Raw genomic sequence first — 21,778 nt, forward strand, 5'->3', positions numbered from 1 at the left:
GCCTCTGGATGATACAATTCAAGTACATGCATAGGGTCTATTACTCTAGGGACAAATTAAAGAAAATGGGTAAAGGGGAGGACGACACCTGTCCCAAATGTAAGACTCATGAGGGGGCCCTTTATCCATATGGTGTGGCAATGCTCGATGCTGCAAAGGTATTGGGAGGGGTTATGAGTGAGAAGTGGACGGGACCTGGGAGAGACCAATACAATATAGTGGCCAAACGAGCAGTAGCAGAAAGATGGAGGAGTTCTGTGCCCCAACAATTGGAGTGTGGAGAACGGAGATGGATGTTATTAAACGCTGGGCCCAAGTTGTGTACAAACATAGGGGCTGTCCACAGAAATGTGACAAAATCTGGGGGAAATGGGGATGAAGGTGAAGGGGTGAGAGGTGGAAATTGTTGGCGGGGAAGAGGAGAGGATGGAAGCCTCTGACCAGGGAAACCGGTCAAAGACTTTGCTGTAATCTCTGATACACCAGTGGTTGTACAAACCTCAATACAAAGTTGTTTTAAAAAAAGAAAACCTGAAACAAATGACAGGGATGAGAAGAGGAATCTAGAAGCTTGGTAAAGTGCTTGCATAAGATGTATGTACTGAAGATAGAGAAGATCTTCTCTATGGTTCTCCCTTTACTTCAAGACTGTTTCTCCATGCTGCTATTATTACCAGTTGTCATATTCCTTAGCTTTATCTATTGCTGGCTTTCCATTCTAATGTGTTGAGTACTGCTTTACCTTTTTTGTTTATCCCCAGGTCTTGGCTTCTTAGCTCCATCCCCAGTCTATTGCTATTGTACCTGATTCTCTAGTACTGTCTTGGCTCTATCACTCATATCCCTTGTTATCCTTTATATTGCTTATTACCTTACTCACTCTGTTTTTTTAATCAGGATTCCCAACTAATTTTAACAGTTCTTCAAAGTCAATTAAGCACATCAAGAGCAGGTTGTCACTTACCTTTTGCAATAGCAGGTCCTAAGCTGTCAGGCAACACATTTGTATTGGGGAAGGCACTAGTATTGTTCACTCCTTGAAGTCCAGCTGCTGATGAAGGCACACCACCAGGGGATGACGACTGACCCACATTATTCTCTGGAGAGTCAGAGTGGAAGGAAGTTTGGGAACTTGGTTGAAGGGGAGCAGGAGTCGTCCGCTGTGACCTTCCGGTGTCGGATGAAAGGCTGGGAAAAAAAGAGCCTCTGATAATAAGGGAACATAATAAAGTAAATTTACAGGTGAGGATGGGGAAGGGAACAAGAGAGGGTGTGACCGGCAGCAATTGGTCTAGCACTGCCAAGCAGGATTATGCACCCTACCTTTTAGTTTTGGCTATTAGGTGGTGATTAAGTGCCACCTAAAGCTAAAACTATTGCACTGGAGTACAGCTAGGAAGTAGATGAAATGTAATGAGACATCATGTGGGTGTTTGGTTATTTACCACCCATCAACTGCCACCTGCAATGCTAATCCCTACGGCCATGCCTACCCAATACATGCCCCTTTCCTTGCCCCAAACCCTTCCTCCTGGGATCTCCGAGTTAAGTCTACCGAGCAGTAACATCAACCTCTAGCCTGCCAGTCTTATTCCCAAGCACCCTGCTGAGAATGAATGGCTTAATTGAAGTTGTAAACGTGTATCTGGTGTAATAAAAATGCCTTTACCAACTGTGCCTTCAGCCACGTGATTTGGAACATTTCCTTGTACTTTAGTCCCGTTAAAAACAAGCATTGACAAAGCCAACTGTTTTGGTTTGGATATAGATATTAGATGGGAATTTGCCAGAAAACTGCTGTGCTATGCCCATGTAATCACACAATGTCTCACTTGTTGCCATTTTATGGACAGATAGTAACATTCTGGCAGTGCCTGGAAAATATCATCCCATCCCTACGCAAAATTCAAAACTGTTGGCTTTGCAAATGCTCGTTTTAACCTGGCAAAAACACTGATGTGAGTGGAGGGCTCATATTATAGGTATTTTTTTGGATCACTCAACTGTCGTACAAACTACATGTATTTTAGACACCAGCTCTTTAGCTCATTGGAATTGAGCAAAGAGGAAAAATATTACTTAATAATCATTTCAGGCATATACGCAATTCTATCAGGTTTGCCACATTTCAAGATTCCACACATTCCAACTCTTTCAGCAATGTTACCGGTCTTCCCGGTTTCCTATGCTGCCATTTGAAGAGATACCCAAGGCCCTTGGCGTTGTTATGTGGGGAGCTGCTTATTTAGGTTATCTTCAAATGTTAGAATGGAACGAAAGCCTGCCAACTCCGCAACTGGACGCCAAAAAGAACAAGAAGCAAATCACGAATATGGAGTTGGACCAAATTGAAGATGGGGCTGATTTTGAAGATCAAAGTTACCTTTCAGACCCCTCTCCAACAAGAGCCTCTACCGCAAATAAAGATGAAGGTCCATGCCCTAAAAAAATCAAAGAAAGCTTCAAAAAACTAAAAAACAGGTCCACCTCAGCTTGGCGGTCAATCCGCCCATCCAAGCGGGACAGTGAGAAATAAAGATGATGAATCCTGGGGCTCCAACAATGCAAAAAAACAGCTAGCCAAACGTACAACAAGGCGAATAATAAAATCAAAGGAAAATACAAGACAAAAAGAAAACACTTCCCTTTCACAAACTTTGAAAGATTTCTTTGGGAAGCACTGCAAAAGGAAATAAAAAAATATCTGCGAAATTAGTGACAGCGACATGTTGGTAGTGTTTAGCTCAGAGGTTCCACTGGTGGGAAAACGCAATGAAACATTGGGTACAATCCCCTACCCCACAGTGTCAAAAAGTCTTAACACAAAAGGACGATGCCATTCTATCTGAAGTGATGGATGGACTGCTGTCTATCCCACGCAACAGCAATGAAAAAACCGCAGGCGAATTCCCTACAACACCACCAGTCGATTTGAACAGGTCTCCCAGTCTGGAAACTCTTAACCCTGACACGGTAAAAAAAATCAAGGAGAGCAACAGGCGATAGCTGGGCACCATCAAGGAACCGAAAGAAAAAGAAAAAGCTGCCGCCCTGACCACTACCTCAGTTTGTCTAAAACCAGCAAAAGAAGACTTACGCCTATCTACGGCATCTACTCCCCTCAAGGATAGAAGACCTAGTGAACTGCCGGAATCCACCCCTGCTGAATCACCTAAGAAAAAGCTTGACATTCTGACAATCATGTCAGAGTAACTGTTGCTCTCGCGCCTTTTACAAAACTGTATGAGGCTATTAACGACACATTAAAAGATCACAGTACTATTTCGGCAATGATGCACTCCAAATTGCTCTACCTGGAGGGCTACATTGCAGCTCTAGAAAAAGAAAAAGCAAGAGAACACCTCATATTACATAGGCCGATTTGCACAGAAGACCTTTCATCTGAAATCCCAGCCGCCACCAATGAGGTGGGGTGTCAAACCCTGACCATCGAGTCCAAACTTTGCCAACCACCCCTGGGAACATCTGGTGGATTGGAAAAGCCTTCAAATAAGCCAAGCTCCTCCTCACAACAGGTTGCTCAAGGGTCTAAGACAAGCAGTGTGCCCTCGAGTAACAACGAAGCGATGGGCAGCGGCCGCAGTCTGCTCGGGAGGGGGAAGAAGTTCCATAACTGTGCATGTGAAGACAACAAATTAATACTCCCGATTGACCTTGAAAAACCCCACAGGAAGGGCAAGGAGCCAGGGGAAAACAAATAATTTTCTCTCTTTGCAGACTGCAAACCAACTAACGCTTCTACATCCATCTATGGTCTTAAGACGAGAATTGAGTCAGCTCTCACTATTAATGATAGTGGAAAGAAACACCATGATGCTGTTTAGGAAGATTCTGTTGGAAAACCGCCCGAAGCTACATGAAGCTGTAAACAACGAGGCCGAGGGAGGCTGTTGTACGGTCCTAAACCATTGGTATGAAGAACAAGAAGCCAAATTGAAATTGATTCAGTGCTCCAAAAAAGAGCTAATTGAGAACCCTATGAAAATTCACATAAAACTGAATGAACTTGATTGGGCCTGCACCTGGGATCAGGCTGCATCATATAAACTGGCCTCGCACTTGCCACCCAAGAGCCAAACACTCCATGTCCTTCAACCATTTGTGGAAAAATATCCTAATCGGAAGATGAGGAGTACTTTAAGAGCTTGCCTCAACTTGCTACATACCAACGAAATTCTGAAGATACAAGGCATGGCACTTTCAAACAAATGCAGATTCTGTAAAGACCCTTCTGTAGTTGAAACATTGAGGCACCTCCTCCTATCATGTCCAGGAGTCAAAACCATCAGAAGACCGTATCTGAAGCCTGTTCTAGCTGCAGCTCACATTTTTGACGAAGAGGTCTGGTGGTCAAGGCTAATTGGGTGTGGACGAACAACCTTGGTAACGGCGACAGCAAAAATTCTGGATTCGATTCGATCAACGATAGACAAAGAAAATAAAAATAGTCAAACAGACAAAGGATCCGACAGCCAGCGAAACACAAAATCTTTTAAAAACCCTAGAGTTAAATAAAGTATAAAAAAAAAAAGTTAGAATTTCTTCGAGGAATTATTTAACAAATTCATTCTTCCTTTTAGGGAATAAGAGGACACATGTTAGCAAGCCTAGTAAGATTATCCAAGTTAGGCCTCTATTAGTCACAGGCTGCCGATCACACACTGATACTAGGAAGTTCTGGGTCAACGTATCCGATCTGTCAAATGGTTTTAATCTCCCGTATTTTAGGTCTTTGTAGGACATCTGCAAATTCAATTATTCCAAAGTGGCCTCCACTGACATCATTTTGGGGTCTATGGCTGTTAAGGGATAGGGGGTTTCACAGCCCCCCTGTAGGTGGCGTGCAGAGATATATCCTTAGTGTGAAGACAGGGTGTGTGCCAAATTATATAGAAACTTGGCTGAATGGGTAACATAGCAGAGCAGTCAGACTGGATGGGTTTCTACCATAAAAAATCTACTGTGGTTAAATGTAAGTCAGGTAAGTTCCCTTTTTACTCTACAGATGCAGTAGGAGAGGTAACCTCCACGAAGATATTCCAATGAACCCCAAAAGAAGAATTCGGGCCTAGTGTACAAGAACCGGCAGACCAGGAAGAGCATGTTGCAGAAGGAGCACAAAGCCTACTCTAGGCAATGAAGAGAAACAGTAGAATGGGTGGGACGTCAAAACCCTAAAACTCCCGGGCGCAGGCAAAGCTGCAAACTGAGTCAACTATGTGAACATGACCCTAGGGCCTGGAGATATGTACAGTGCTGGTTATGCCGAATTTGTCTCTGAAATGGAGGATGCACACGTGAGTTAGGATGTCAGGTTTAGCTTAAACTAGCAGTGATAAGCAATTCAGAGTAGTAACACAAAGCCACTACCCTGCCAGGTTCCAGAGTTAGGTTCAACATAGACAGCTGGAGAGACGACCAATAAAGTAGACTCTTGCCAGCAACCAGAGCAAATAACTCGGACAGGGTCATAGGTAAGCCCAGGGGAGCAGTAGAAGATAACCAGCCTGTAAAGAAGTGGTCCCGCAATGGAGGCATCTGCTGTAGGCAACTCAAGATGCCCCTGGATGGATTGGAGGAAGAGCAGCAGCACGCCACTTGGGTTTCCAAGTTAAAAAGACCAGAAAGGAGATCATACCTTATTCACCTGTAAAAGAAATAGGTGACCAGATGTCCAGAAACTGCAGACGAGGAATAATCCAGCAAGTGCAGCCAATTTAACAAGCTATGGCGAAGGCCAGAAGCAAAACAAGAGCCCTAAACAGGTTTGCACTTACAGGGAAGAGCATGATGTTCAGCACAAAGGAGCCAAGCTCTAGTCACTGGACAAACATGTCTTCAGCAGCCGGTTTTAGGAAGGAAACGGGAACAGATCTGAGGAACGTACAGGGTCTCCCACTGATAACACCATTATCCATAGGCTGGTTTAAACCAGCCCACCAATCACACCCTAGTCAGAACACAAAGGTTTTGGAGGCCAGCCAATCATGCTGGCCGTAGACACCGCCAAGCACAAAGGCACTCACATTGGATGTGGATTGGCAGGTCTAGAGGACTTGGAACCAGTCTACACCAGTTTAAAACCACAAATGAGAGTGCCTTTGTGGGTTCAGGATGGAAATAGTAATTGTAGCCTTGCCCGATAGTCAACACAGACAAAGGGATGGAAAAAAACAAAATGGCCAGGAGCAGGGCCTAAAACATGCATTATTGTATCTATTTATTTAGTAATTTATATAGCGCACAAGGCTTAGAGGCATTTAGGCGCTTTTAACTTAAGAATTCTGTTACAGAAAGTGCTAGTAAGACATGCATTACTCACCATAATAGCATTTCTGATGATTGTATCTGCTTTGATTCACATGCTGTGCATATGGTCCGACATCCAGTGGTAACCGCAGAGTATTGCATCTTGTCTTTCGGGGACCGAAAGGGGGCGTCGACATAGGCGTCTCTGTAACACTATCCCTATCGTGACGCGTAGTGTACCCAAAATCCCTCACGTGCCGAGGTCCCTCCGATTGTATTTTTTCTACCATGAGGGAGCCCAAGGCTATTGTGAGTGAGTACATGAAGAGAGAAAGTAGTAAGACGGCTATGTTCCTTCCACCCGAGCGGGGAGGTAGAGAGGGTGTATGTGAATCTAAGCAGATACAATCATCAGAAATGCTATTACGGTGAGCAGTGCATGTCTTCTGATGCTTGTTAATCTGTTTAGAATCACATGCTGTGCATAGACTAGCAAGCAGTACCCGGAGTTGGAGATGGGTTGTGAGACGGAACAGTAGAGAAAAGATACTGCTTGTCCCACCTGAGAGTCAGATCTAGAATGAGTGTCTAGGCAATAGTGTTTTGTAAAGGTGTGTACAGAACTCCAGGTTGCCACTTTGCAAATGGACTCTAGGGGAACATTTGCAATGAATGCTATGGAAGCCCCTGTGCCCCGAGTAGTGTGTGCTCTAGGCTTGAAGGACAGTTCTCTCTTAGAGTGTAACGGAGTCCGATACATTTGACAATCCACCTTGAGATAGCTGACTTAGAGACAGGATCCCCTTCTCTGCCAGCTGCCACTGAAACGAAAAATTGGTTTGTTTTTCTCTGTGGTTTTGTTCTTTCCAGGTAGAACATGACTGCTCTGCGCACATCTAGTGTGTGTAGGCTCCTTTCGGCCATGCTAGTGGTATTCTGGAAGAAATTGGGTAGTCCCATCGATTGGTTCACATGGAACTTCGAGATGAATTTAGGCGCAAATCTGGGATGATTGTGCAGAACTACCTTATCCCTGTGGACTGTAACAAAAGGGTCAAGAACAGAAAGGGCCTGTAGTTCGCTAACCCTTCTAATATAAGTGATAGCCACTAAGAAAGCCGTCTTGTAAGTAATGTCTTTTAGACTTGCTTTATGCATGGGCTCAAAGGGAGATCCCATGAGTCTGGTTAAAACCACATTTAGATGCCATCCAGGAGCTGGGTGAGAAATGGGGGGATGGATTCTCTTAATCCCTTCCATAAAAGCCTTAATAAGAAGTATCTTCCACCACAACACCTTCTGTTAGGACGTGGTGTAGGCGGAGAGAGCAGCAAGATGAACCTTTATGGGATTGAAGATAAGTCCTGCGTATAACAAATTAGTTAGGTACAGCACAATGTGTGTGGGTGAGCAATCGATGGGATTGACACCCTCGGTATTACACCAGATGACAAAGCGTTCCCATTTACTGGAATAGCAATAGCGGGTGTTAGGTTTCCTAGCTTCCCCGAGTATGTCCATGCATCTCTGAGGGAGCTGAAGGTGTCCAAACTCTATGACCTCAGGAGCCAGGCTGCTAAGTTCATAGTTTATGGGTGTAGGGTCTCTCCCCTGTCCTGAGACAACATGTTGTACGGGCAGGGTAGTTTTACTGGTGGGGAGAGGGACATTTCCATTAGATGAGTGAACCAGGGTTGGCGGGCCCACATGGGGGCCACCAATATCATGGTGACTGGTTCCTGGAGCATCTTGTGCACTAACTTGTTGAGTAGGGGAGTCGGGGAGGGGTGGGGGGTGGGGGTGGTGGTCGGGGGAGCATAGACAAATTTCCTGTACCATGTGATCCAAAGTTCGTTCCCCTTGGAGCAGTTCTGGGGGTACCTGGAGGCGTAGTCTTGGCATTGGGTGTTCTCCTGAGTTGCGAACAGGTCGATCTCTGGGAAGCCCCATTCTGCAAAGACGTTGGAGACTAGGTCTTCGTGCAGATGCCATTCGTATTCTACAGGCAGTGGGAAATCTCTGCTGAACACGTCTGCCAAAAGATTGAGTTCCCTGGAATGTGTTGGGACAACAGAAACATCTTGTGTTTGAGAGCCCACATCCAAATGTTTTGGGACTTCTTGGATAGCCCTGGAGAGTGTGTGCCCCCTGGTTTGTTTAGGTAATGCATGGCTGTGGGGCTGTCTGTCAGAACCAGAACTGTCTTCCCTTGTAGTTCAGTCTGAAAGGCTTTTAGTGCCTTGAACACTGTTAATAGCTCTAGCAGATTTAAATGGTTGGATGATACTTGCGGGGACCACACGCCATGCGCGGTCTGCTGAAGCAGGTGAGCCCCCGCCCCGAGTGATGCATCTGTCCTGAAAGTGGCTTCCACTGCGGGAGTGCGGGGGTGGTGAAAGACTTCCCCCTTCAAGAGGTTTTCCCTCGACCACCACTGCAGAGAAAGAACGAGGGCTGGCGAGGCAACTACCAGATCTTCCCATTGTCCACTGGCCTGACACCACTGGCTGTTGAGCCACTCTTGCATGGGACGCATGCGGGGAACCAAGTATTTGCATGACGCCATCATACCTAGCAGCCGCATGACCTTGCGTACCGTCACCTCCCGACTGGCTACATGGTGTATGCAGCTGCTGAGGTAACACGTTTACCTAAAGCGTACAACCTTTTAGATTCCTTATCCAGAGGGGCCTCCCCCGTAGCAAGCGGTACCTCTGCCCGTTTCCGGGTGGCATCGAATACCAAGGAGGTAGCGTGGCCTTTAATATATTAAGGGTCCATAGGAGATGGCCGAAATAGTTTCTCCACCCTTGGATTCACTGCTCGGGTCTGAGCTGGCGTGACCAGGGAGGGGGCCAACCTGCTTTTAACAGAGTTCAGTAGAGGAATGGCTTGGCTTGAGGGGGGGTTTCTCTTTGAGAATGTCCTCCACAAAATCTTGTTCGGGTACCCTCTCCTGGGTGGTGATCTGAAAGTGCTCTGCTGCCTTCCTTAAGATGGCATTGAAAGCCATTTGATCGTCTACAGGCGAGGCCTGGCGGGCCGGAGTGGTGGGAGGGGAATCCAGGCATAGGACATCAGTGTCCTGATCTTGCGTAGGGAGCATCCATGGCTCAGCCTCCACTTGCTGTGTCTCCTCCCAGTTATCCATGGAATCCGCCTGGTCATCAGGGTAGTGGTTGCAGGAAGGAAGGGTCTTCTTCGTCATAGTGTCTTGGTAAGTGTCCATCTGGACCACATCTTCATGGTGGACAGAAGCCAAGGGTTGAGAGTCGAGATTTTCATGGAAACGTGAAGCCGACACCAAAAGAGGGTCTTCACGAGATCTCTTAGGGGGGAAGGATGCTCTGAACGCGAGACAATTCTTTCTAGACAGTCCATGCATCCTTCGAACTTTTCCCTGGTCCACTTAGATGAACCATAAGGGGTAAAAGGTGGAAAAACCTCTCGTTGGCATCGAAATTTGTCCCCAAGGGTGTTGGACAGAGGCTCCTGACTGTCCTCGTAGGTTTCGTGAGTACTGGGGTGCCATGGCATTTCTTTAGACTTGTCCGCGGCACGCTCCATGCGTTTCGACAGTGTCTTAGGTGTCAGGCCAACCGCCGAAGTAATCCTTGCGATACTGTCCACAATCTCTGCCGAATCAGTGTGAGTCAACGGGTCAGCAGTAGATTTACCGCCCAATGCGGCGTTAGAGGGCTTAGCGGTACATTTTTTGCCTGTGGAAAGGCTAGGAGGCCTAGGAGTAGGTTTCAGACCTACCGGGGCCTTAGGGGGCACTGGAGCATCGGATGATCGCGCTTCGGCGTGTAAACCCAATTTAGAGGTAGCGCCCTTAATTTTGGAGTGCCCAGTCGCAAGACGCTGCTGCAGATGCGGGGAAGGCTGCTGATCTACCAGATCAGAGAATTCAGTTGAAATCTTTGGTGGTCCTGTTGGCGCTTTCACATTTTTCAACGGAACAGTCGAAATCGGTGATGGGATTGTGTGCTTAGTGTGTGGTTTCTGTACGCCCTTGTCGCCGGGTGTTGTCCCCAAAGCGAGACTTACATCGGGCCTAGAGGGGACGGGCGTGGCGGACCTAGAAGCGTACGCCTCAAGTTCGATGACATCCGACACGGATGTCTGGTCATCATCAGTGCCCCCGTCACTTTCGGCGGGAGTGGCTGTGGGGGAAGAGGGTTCAGCCTGCGACATACCATACGCAGCCCACCGCTTTACACGGCGCTCCTTAAGGGTCTTAGGCCGAAAGAGCTTACAAGCCACACACCGCTTCTCGTCGTGATCTAGGGGTAGACAAGAATTACACGTTCTGTGCTCGTTTTTCCACGGGTATCTGATCCCAGACTTAGGGCAGAACCTAAATGGTGTCTTTTCCATAGCGAAAGGTATAGACAAAGATGACCAGACCTAGAGGGCAAAGAGGGGGAAAGAGGAGAGACATAACGAAAGATATGGCCACCCCGACCCCACTCTCCCTACTGTGTAGGCCGGCCAGTAAGGCCAGCCACGAGGATGGCTCAGCCGCCGGATCTTTAGGTGCCGAAATCCACCCCTCAGTAACCTCCCGCAGTCTTCTCCGAAGTTGCTTGAATCGCTGTTGAAGTGACTTATGGGGAAATAACCGACAAAGTCGGTATAAAGATAATGGGCCTCATTATGGAGCTAGCGATGCCATTTTTAGCAGCATGGCTACCCCCATACCGGGTACCGTGTTCCAGGAATGAGGAATTACCGGGACATTCCGACCTTGGAAGGCCCGGTAATTCCCTTTACCGGGACCCGGTACATCTCCATTCCCATCTGAGCCCCTATAGGGCTCAATGGGAATGGGGAGGTTGCGAACAATAGGCCTGTTAATGACGGGCCCGTTGTTAGCATCCTGGTCTGCTAGCGGGTCCCGCTAAGGACGCCTGGTCTGACCAGGCATTCCTGAGCGGGACCCGCTACAGACTTGTAATGATATGATATATGTTTATTTATATAGCGCCTATACACAATGTGTTTCAAAGCGCTTGAAGGGAAGAGAGGGAACAAGGGAAAACACAATTACATTCTTACAAGCCATGAACAGTAAGGATGTGAAATTAACTATCGTACCCCGGCTGACGACATTTCAGATAGTGCAAGGAAGGGAGGGGGAGAGTGGGAAGGAAATGGAAACAGACAGGCGACTACCGTACTAGGCCTGACAACATTTCTGGCAGAGCCATAGAAAAACAAAAGGTGAGGGAGAAAAACAATCTGAAAGACCTTGGCACGTGAGGGATTTTGGGTACACTACACATCACGATAGGGATAGTGTTACAAACACGCCTATGCCGACGCCCCCTTTCAGTCCCCGAAAGACAAGATGCAATACTCTGCGGTTACCACTGGATGTTGGACCATATGCACAGCATGTGATTCTAAGCAGATTAACAAGCATCAGAATAACAGTTTACAATGGTTACAAACCAGGCATACAAAGGACCTGGATGGTACGGAGTATACAATCTAGGAAAATCTCGCCTCTTGTTCTGGTGAGCTATATCCATAGTACATATATGGAACATGATGGGTACGGACTATACAATCTAGGAAAATCTCGCCTCTTGTTGCGGGGAACTACATCCAGAGTACATACATGGGACATGATAGGTACGAAGTATACTATTTAGGAAAATCTTGCCTCTTGTTGCGGGGAGCTACATCCATAGTACATACAAAGGACATGATTGGAACTAAGTATACAAGCTGAAAAAAGCTTGCCTCTTATTGCAGGGAGCTGCATCACGAAAGTATACAAGGGATATGATTGTTCCAGTGACTACATACTGGGAGAGTCTTGCCTATTGTTGCAAGGGACTGTATCATGCATGCATAGGACATGCATGGATGAATACTTACTAGGAAAGGCCTCACACTTGAAGCAGCAGGCTACATCAGGCATGCATAGAGCAGGGTAAGCTAAAAAAAAGGAGCAGAATGGCAGAGACATCTCATAGTAAGGGGGCTATACCAGTCAAGCAGGCAGTAGTAATGTAAATGAGGTAGCAAGAATATATTCTAACAACAACACACCTCATGTTACTTGGCTGTAAGCTTAGTGCAGTAATAGTTGAAGTGAGACGTGTGCAGTTAGTGAAAAAGCACACTTAGGTGCTAGGGCTACGGCAGGCAAGCTTACTGTGGCAGTGAGAAAAACAGGCAATACCGAAAATATCAGTTTCAGCATTGATACTATTGGCACTATGGCTAGGGGAACAGTGCACTTAAGGTACTTGGAGATGTTGCGCCAGGATTGACTGCAAGCCGGCTAACAGTGGAGGGATGAATCGTACGGCAGTACGGGATGCACTGGTGAGGTCAGTACATTTAGTTTAAGGTTAGGGGGCAATGTTAAGTGATTCCTGCATGGCGCATGAGACCACAGTGGTCTGTATGGTAGTGTTGTATCGCGAAGGTCGGAGAAAGTCGGCGCCGAGGCCAGAGACTACGGTGGTAAGTAGGCATTGTTATAGTCTGTAGAGGGATCCAGAGATGTATCAGATGAAATTGGTGTTGAAGGGATGTTGTTATGCTAATGGATTTGTATCGCGCAAAGCCCAAAGGCATCCAGGAGCTGTCACAAAGAGAAAATCATAAGTGCCAGCAATTTTCAAGATATTACTCAAACCATCTGGTCTTTAACAGTTTCCTGAATGCCAGGTGGTTTCCTTCCTCACGAAGGGTTTCAGGCAGATCATTCCAAGCCTGTGCTGCCAAAGCAGGGAAGGCCTCAACCGTTTCCACGGATCATTGCAGTCGCCGGCAAGATCGCACACAAAGGCAGGTACGGTGGAAATATGGATTGAGGAAGTGAGGAGGGGATAAAGGGTGATAGCACATGCATAAGATCATGGTACAGGGACATTTGCAGGGTAAGTGGGTGACCTTCGGAATTGGGTAGAGGGGTCATGGCGAAGTGCACGTCTTACATGAAGATTAGTATACTAATGGCTACCATACAGGTGTATTGTGCTATTAATGCGTAAACGTGGCTACAACCCTGGTGTAGCCAAAATAAAAATCACAGCTGCCACCATTCAGCTTTGTAACATTTCCACCATTCAGCTTTGTAACATTTCCAGGGTGGTGAAATCACCATGGGATCAACAGGGAGTGCTTTAAAAGGTGAGTTTTGGAGATCCAAGATGGCCACCGACACCAGATAGACATGTCGACGGCGAGCTACTGCACCCTTCGATAAATAAGCATGGTTCCACCACCCCGCAGCTGCTGTAATTGTGCAGTAAGGGAGCTAAGGCAACGGAAAGCAAGACGGGCATAGTACTAGCCCAGGAAAACAGCGCTGTCCCTAATATGAAGTGCCACGAAGGGGAAGGAGGAGCCTGGTTAAGTTGAAGCACCCGAGCCAGAGTGCCCGAGAGCGGACCTGCCGACCTGACTGGGAGGAGGTCCCGGCAACTCAGGACAGGCAAGGCACGCTCAAGGCAACATCGAACCCAGCGGAAAGCGGCGGACGGGGCCAACAAGGAGTGGGCCCCCCCCACAACATAAGGAGCAGAGAGACCTGGCAGCCCGTGAGGGAAAAGTCACTGCCCTGGGACCACAGAGACAGGAGCGCTGTGGCTGTAAGTGCGGGGAGGAGCGAGACCGGACACACGCCAGAGGACCCCCGTCATTGAGGCAACCCGGCTAAGGGAAAGCCGTCTCCAGAATAGGGCAGAGCACCACAAGAGGACACCGGGAGTCAACGGTGCTGGGGACAGGAGGCAGCCGCTCCCTCTGAGTAGAACGCCAGAGGCCGGAGAAGAGCGGCTCACACACACAGCGCAACGTCGCGCGCCCCAGCAGCAGGCGGAGTAGCTTGGAGAAGGGCGGCCCACACACGGCAGCAGGCGGAATCGAGGAGAGTGGGCTGAGTGCAGCAAGAGGCCACCCTGGGGATGGAGAAAGCTGGGGGGCAGCCCCGTAACCTAACAGACAGCGGTTGGAAGGGAAGCAAAGCAGAGGAACAGTTGAGACTGCCCCGGATGGGAGACGAGGCACAGAACACTTGAGGAGGCCCAGAGTGTGTGGAGATCGCGGAGGAGAGGCGTCGAGACACTGCCGGGTCTCAGACACACAGCTAACAGGTGAGCCTTCCCCACCCCCGGAGCCGGAATATTGCAGGAGGTAGCACACTGGGAAACCGCTAAAGCGGGAGGGCCCGCTGGTGTGCGGCGGAGTCCAGAGGACCGGGGGAAACCCAAAGATATTGGCAAAACACAGGGAAGGGAGGACACGCATAACAGGATTAGGGGTCCATGCAAGGGAGTCCCACAGCAGAAGAATAAGGGGGCAGCAAAGGGAAGAAGGGGCAAGGGAAGGCCCACAAGTAGACCAATAACGCAGGCCAAAGAAGCTCAGAAAGGCCTGCGCAGCAGAGACCTGCAGCAGCGGGGGAGGCATCAAGTGTGGTTTGGGGTGAAGGCAATCAGGAATACCCTTGAGGGAAGTGGCCAAATGAGGGGGATCACAGCGAGACCCCACTCTCGCAAAAGCCTCCACCAGGTCAGTGGGCCGGGAGCCAGGGCCAAACCAGAAACACATTTGGAGGCGAAGTAACGCATTGCAACAGAATGTCAAACAAAGCAAAAGGCAAGTCGAATAGAGGAGTGGCCACCCAGGGGGACACCCCCCAAAACATTGCCAACGCTGTGGAGTGCCAAAGAGACTAACAAAACACTCCGTGGTACCCAGGAGGGGGTTACACGGCACAGAACACCGGAAGAGATGGACCCCCTAGACCCGATCTCACGCCAGAACTTCCATGGCGAAATGCTCTCCTTAAAGGCCAAACTGGTCAAGACATTTCAAGATCAATTCCAGCTATTGCGAACAGACCTCAACTCTGCTCTGGGGGAAGTAAAACAGGAGCTGGGCCAACTAGGAGAGAGGACAGACGTCCTGGAGAGGGGACTGCAGGAAGTGGACAGGAGTGCGTCGTCGAATAGCGAGGCAAATGAGAGGCTGGATCTGGCGACTCGGAACATGGAGCTCCAAATGGAAGACATGGAGAATAGGTTACAGAGGATCAATATAAGGTTGAAAATGCTCGCAGAAACGGTAGCGGACAGGGACCTGAAGGGGGTTGTCCAGAGCATCTTCGCGGATCTTTTAGGGAAAGCAGACCCTAGTGTGGTGGAAGTGGACAGAGTCCACAGAGTGGAACGCCCCAACAGAAGCGTGAATGCCAGATCAAGAGACGTGCTCGCAGCGTTCACAAGGTATGGCCAAAAGGAAGCAGTGCTGAGAGCGGCAAGGCAAAAGGAAGTGATCAAATATCAGGGCCAACGAGTTGAGCTATACCAGGACTTAGCAAGCAGCACCCTAATCAAACAGCGGCAGATGGGCCAGGTCCTAGCGATACTCAAGGAGAAAGGGATCAGATACAAATGGACCTTTCCCTTTGGACTTATCTTCGAATGGGCAGAGGGGTAGAGGCGAATAACCTCATTACAAGAGGGGGCAGACCTTCTACACATCGACCTGGGCCAGGAAGCAGGGGAGGACAGGCCTGAAAGATCCCCAAGTGCGGCACAAGGGACAAGGTCCAAGCCGTGGGAATGGACCACAGTTGGAGACAACAGTAGAAGGACCATGTTACGTGGCCCGCCGTACAAGGAAAGGAGTGGAACACTAGATGGGGAGGAGAGGGAAGCCGCAAAGAGGGGAGAGCCCGGAACAGGCAACATGGAAAAGGGGTGGTGGACACAAAAAGGAGAGGAAGGGCAGGGGGGCGAGGGAGCGAAACATGGGTTTAGAGAGGGCCAAGGAGGGGGGAGGTGAAGACCCTGCCTGGGGGGAGCGGTAGAGGGGTGAGGGAGGGAGAGAGAGAGGGGAGGGTGGGATCCCAACCAAGGGAGGGGAGGGGGGCATCTCTGGCAGAGAGGCGGACGGGGACAAGGGAGAGCGAGGGGAAGGGATGGAACACAGGAAGCGCAGGGGATCTGACAAGGGAGGGGCACGGGGGCCAGCAGCAAGCAAGGGACGTGGACAAATCAATAACCATTCAAGTGGTTAACCCATAATGTCAGGGGGCTGAACACTCCCCAGAAGAGGAAAAAACTAGAACAATTCACGAGGAAAGAGGGGCTGGATATCCTAGGGCTTCAAGAAACACACCTCATGCACAAAGCTCAGGGGCGGCTGAAATTGCAGGGATTTGACCAGATCCTGCACGCATCTGGAAAGAACAAAAACAGGGGCATTATAGCCAGGGGGACGTAGCAGGACCTCTCCTACACCATTTCTGTGGTGTACACACCAAATATAGGCCAGGAGCAGTTCTTGAGGCGTTTTTTAGGGGTATTGGAAGACAAAGAACGGGGTGAAATAATCCTGATGGGTGATTATTAACATAGCTTGGGATAGGGGACGCGATAGGTTAGGGGGCCCTGCGAGGGGAGGGGGAGCAGTGATGTCAGTGGAACTAAGAGACAGGATCGAGAGGGCGGGGTTACAGGATGTATGGCAGGAGCTGAAGGGAGACGAGGAGGGTTACACTTTTCTATCGGGAGTTCATGGGTCCCAATCTAGAATCGATATCGTCTGGGTTTCAACAGGCTTGGTGGGACGGATTCGGGACATGAAGACGCATTGGAATAGCGGATCATAAAATTGTATCCATCCAGCTGGACCTTGGGCGAAAGGAAAGAGGAGTATGGGAATGGAAATATCCAAAGTTCCTACTTAGGGATCCAGTAATTAGAGAGGAAATGGAAGGGAAAATCAAAAGCTTCTTCAAATCCAACAGGAGGGGGGAAACGAGAGAAGATGTAAGATGGGATGTGTTCAAAGCCACGCTCAGGTGGTAATTGATAGCAGCAAAGGCACAGAGGGACAAGCAGCTGAAGGCGCTGGAAACAGCTCGAAGCGGAGGTTGAGGCTGCAAGGCAACAGGCGGGAACAATCCCTTGTAGGTCTTCCACGAGGGAGTATAGACTGGCAATAGGGCAACTAGAGGTACCCCGAACTAAAAGGGCGGAAGCGGCATTGCTCTCCGTCCAGCAAAAATATTACGCTAAGGCAAATAAAGCAGATGCACTCCTAGCGCGCCTACTGAGGGGAGCGAAGTCAAAAACGCGGTTGCAGCCTTGAAAATGGAAACAGGGTAACTGGTCACATGGGCGGGGTCATCCAGGACACATTAGCAAGGTTCTACGAATCCTTATATACGTCACTAAACCCTGAGGCCCACTTACAAGAGGAATTCCTGAAAAGGGTAACTATGCACAGAACTGGGAAAGAGGCACAAGAGACCCTTAGCCAGGAGATCACGGAGGATGAGGTAAGGCGGGTGATCTGCAACCGGTTATCAAACAAGGCCCCAGGCCATGACGGCTATACAGCATAAGACGTTTGTGACCGAATTGACCCCGCACCTCCCATATCTTTTCAATACATTCAAGACCACAGGCAAAATAACCTTGTCTATGGAGGAGGTAGATTAACCCTTATCCTTAAACCTAATAAAGACACTGAGGAGAGAACATCTTATAGACCCATTGCATTGATAAATGTGGATGCCAAGATCTACACAAAGATATTTGCAAATAGGCTGGAGGACCACCTCCCGGATTTGATCCACCCGGACCAGGCAGAATTTATAAGGGGCAGGCAAATGGCAGACATCAGAAGGGTGGCTCACCTACTGGAAAAGGTACAAAAGACGGACACTCCTGCAGTCCACTTAGTGCTGGACGCAGAAAAAGCATTCGACCGCCTGGAGTGGTCCTTTATGTTTCGGGTAATGCAGAAAATGGGCCTCGGTGGGGAATTCCTGAAAATGGTTCAAGCCAATTATCAGGCACCATCAACGAGTGTGGCCATGAACGGGGCCATGTCTAGACCCTTTAGGCTGAGCAGAGGCACGAAACAAGGATGCCCGTTGTCCCCAATGTTCTATGCAATCTATTTAGGACCCCTCTTACAAGGAAATAAGGGAGGCATAAGGAATACAGGGCATCCCATTTGGGGGCGGGGAGAAACAACAAAAGGTGGCAGCGTTCGCTGACGATATGCTGCTCACGCCAACAACACCAATGGAGTCTGTTAAAGCTAGTAGGGCCCTGCTGGAGGAGTTTGGGGAGGTCTCAGGCGAAAAAGGTCAACCCTGGCAAATCTGAACTATTGAATCTAACCCTGGGGGCAGAGGATCATGACACACAGAGCAGCCACCCCCTATGTGTGGAGCCCGGGGGGAATCAGGTACCTGAGAGTGAGAATCACAGCGACCCTTGCGGGCTGGTATGCAGCTAATTATCCCCCATTACTGAAATGCATTAAGCAGGACTTTCACAAGTGGAGCAATCTTTCGGTTTCCTGGGTGGGAAGGGTGGCTGCAGTCAAAATGGTTACGCTCCCACGATTGCTGTATTTATTTCAAGGGATCCCCCAGGCGGTACCAGCAAGTTTCTTCAGGGAGTGAAAGGCCCTGACTAACATGTTCCTTTGGGAAGGAAAAAGAGCGAGGGTCTGCAGATACCTATTGATGGCACCCAAACAGGAGGGAGGACTTGCGCTGCCGAATTTTCAGCAATACTACGAGGCTAGGCAGTTACAAGTAATTAGAGAATGGCTCCGGGGGGGGGCGAGTACACAACACAAGCAATGGGACAAAAGTGCACCAGAAACTGGCAGAAGTGCTGTGGCTACCGAAACAGCATAGGCCGAAGCATTTATATGAGAGCACCATAACTAGACTAGTAGTGGACAATTGGCATAAATTGGTGGGAACCAGGGGGATTACGACTTTCCCTTCGACTTTCCCTTCACCCTTTACTCCTATCTTGAACAATGGGGAAATTCACACCCAGGCGAGAGAAGGGGGCATTTAAACAATGGGAAGAAGGAGGGTGTAGGAAGCTGCGAGATATGTTTTGGGGGGAGGGAATACTCACATTCGAGGAATGCAAAAGGGAATTTGCAGCGAAGGAAGGGGAGAGGCTCAGGTATGCACAAAAACGGCATTAGGTACTGAATCCCGAAATTAAAGAGGCAGCGGTCAGGAAGATAAAGCAGTTTGAAAAATTCCTCCTATCCAATGACAGATCCAAGGGGCTCATATCTAACCTGTACAGGATATTAGATAACGCAATCCCTAGGCAACAGTGGCCCTATATGCGGAGATGGGAACGAATCTTGGGGAGGGACATCAGAGGGGAGGAATGAGAAAGGCTGCGGAGGAAGATACCAAAACCGGCAAGAGCATCCCAGCTGCAAGAAGCATGGTACATGATACTGCTTGGCTGGCACTATATGCCAGCCTGCCTCCATAAGATATATCCGGCCACATCAGGGGACTGCTGGAGGGGGTGCGGCTTGGAAGGCACAACGGAGCACATTTGGTGTAGATGCCCAAAAATAGAGCCATTCTGGAAGGAGGTGCAGAGGGCACAGGATCAGGCCTATGGGCCGGGAGAAAGCAGATCCCCAGAACAGATCTTACTAGGAAGCAGAGGGGGCGCTGCAGTGAGAGAACCCAAATCCCGATAAAAGGCGAGAGTAGTCCTAACACTGGCAGCTATTATAATAATAACGTAGAGGTGGAAAAGCATGGAGGTTCCCAACATACAGGACTGACTGCGAAGATTATGGGAAATTATAGCCTTAGAATGGGCAACATATGCCATGGACAATAAAGTACAGAACTTCACAAACGCTTGGTGAGAAACCTTATCCTGTCTTAGGGCCGACTTTCAAGTGGGGTGGTGCCCCACAGCGCCTAAAACTATTGGACCTACAGTGAACTTTGGTGCTCCGTCCGAGAAAGGAATAGACCAAGGGAAACTAGCCTTCAGGGGCTTGGGGGGCGGGGCGGTAATGGAGCAGTTGGGGAACTGTTTAACATGTTGTACAATCAATAAAAAGATTTTAAAAAAATAATAATAAAAACGTGAGTTCTCTCAATTAGAAAGTTTACAGCCTGGTCGCAGTTGTGTCCTTTTGACGGAGCTACACTGCACTGCCTTTTGACCACATTGGTAATCACTTGCATCCAGAACAGCAAACTGGCTTCCAAGCGATTTTAAGCCCTGTGACCCATTTTCTTTGTGATCTTTATCGTAATAGTTCCACAGCTGTAAATGCCATTTTAACTGTTTTGCTTTTGTGAACTCTGACAGTTCACAAAGGATCCCAGCCCCCAAACAATCACAAAGGTTACATTCAAACTTGTGGTGGCCACACAATCACTGGTGGCCAGCCTTACCCACACTTCTCATATCGTTTTCTGGCAACTGTAGCCCCTATCCCCGGAGACAGGCAGTAGTCATGGTCACATATCCATTTAAGATTCAATCACTTGTAGGAAACAGCATCTAGTTACTGGTCTTTGTACTGGATTTACAGAGGTGTTCGCTGTAGGGATAACCCTGAGTTAAAGCAGGCTGTACCCCTATTATTCACAAAGGCTGCTCCGACTGGAGCCCACAAAGAAAGGTGTAGGAGGAAACACATACAGGAAATAGCCTGCCTTTTGCCACCATAATCTATGGATGCTTAGGGCCTCAACGTGTTCAACCCTGTGACCAGTTTCCTTTGTGGTCGCTTGTGTATTAATGCCATGACAGGAACAGCCATTTTGACCTTTTTGCCTAAGTGAGCGCTGGGAGGTCACACATTCTTCTCTGACTAAATGGGTCCCAGTTTCCACTGAATGCGAATCTACAAGACACCTCAATGAACATTCCAGGGTTTTACCATGCAAGTTTGAGTTAAACATGCTACCAAAAATTGTAGCTTGTGTGAATGGAGGGTTGTGGGTCACATCGAGCCCAGTCTGTGTATAACTAAGGAGACCCTCAATCAATTTCTCAGTCAACTACTGAACCAGATCCTCAATTAGCTAAAAGTCCAAGACAATGCAAGGACTCTGTGCTGGAAGCTGTGCTTGTAAGTACTGATGCGCCTGAAGGCAATACTTAGTCTTTTTCTGACCACATGACATCCTTTTCCTTCCTTTGACCTGAAAAACACAATGGGACCCTACTCTGCTTCTCAGATGCTCCCCTGAAGCTCTCTCTGGGACCATGTGATGCATCTACCTAGGGGTGAAACCACTGCTATTCTCCTGAAATCCAATGGCATTGCTGCTGCTGTTCAAATGTTTTTCCCCCCATTTCAAGACACATCAGGCACTTCTTAAGCTTAATCCTTCCTGCAAGGGATCATTCCTTGTCTTGCTGCTGTGACTACATCAACACTCTTGATTGTCAAATCCTGGGGTCCTCTGACCTAATTTCCATCAACTGTCCCAGGCCTTGCAATGCCAGAGTGACTGCCTGCAGTACTCCTTGCTGGAAGCCTGACTACAAACTTTGGAAAACAAACAAGGGAACGCACCTCTTGACCAGAGTCATATGGGTCTCTTCTATGAACACTAGCAGTCTAAACATATCTTGATGGTCCATACCCTCTGAATCCATCGCCATTGACCATCTTCAGTACTGGGGGCGGTCTCACCTGCATTACTTTCAAC

At 48.6% G+C, this 21,778-nt stretch overlaps 1 protein-coding gene across 3 annotated transcripts in view; it reads right to left on the reverse strand.

The window, feature by feature from the left end:
• CEP350 (centrosomal protein 350) overlaps positions 1-21,778 on the reverse strand; it is a 2,433,119-nt gene that overhangs the window by 1,576,623 nt on the left and 834,718 nt on the right. For all 3 annotated transcript variants that reach the window (XM_069641456.1, XM_069641455.1, XM_069641457.1), the window contains one exon: positions 965-1,188. In XM_069641456.1, the coding sequence (XP_069497557.1) occupies positions 965-1,188 (224 nt within the window). The remainder of the gene's footprint in view (positions 1-964; positions 1,189-21,778) is intronic.

The sequence above is a fragment of the Ambystoma mexicanum genome, chromosome 1q, assembly GCF_040938575.1.
Source record: "Ambystoma mexicanum isolate Mex_15411 chromosome 1q, UKY_AmexF1_1, whole genome shotgun sequence".
NCBI classification, from domain to species: Eukaryota; Metazoa; Chordata; class Amphibia; order Caudata; family Ambystomatidae; genus Ambystoma; species Ambystoma mexicanum.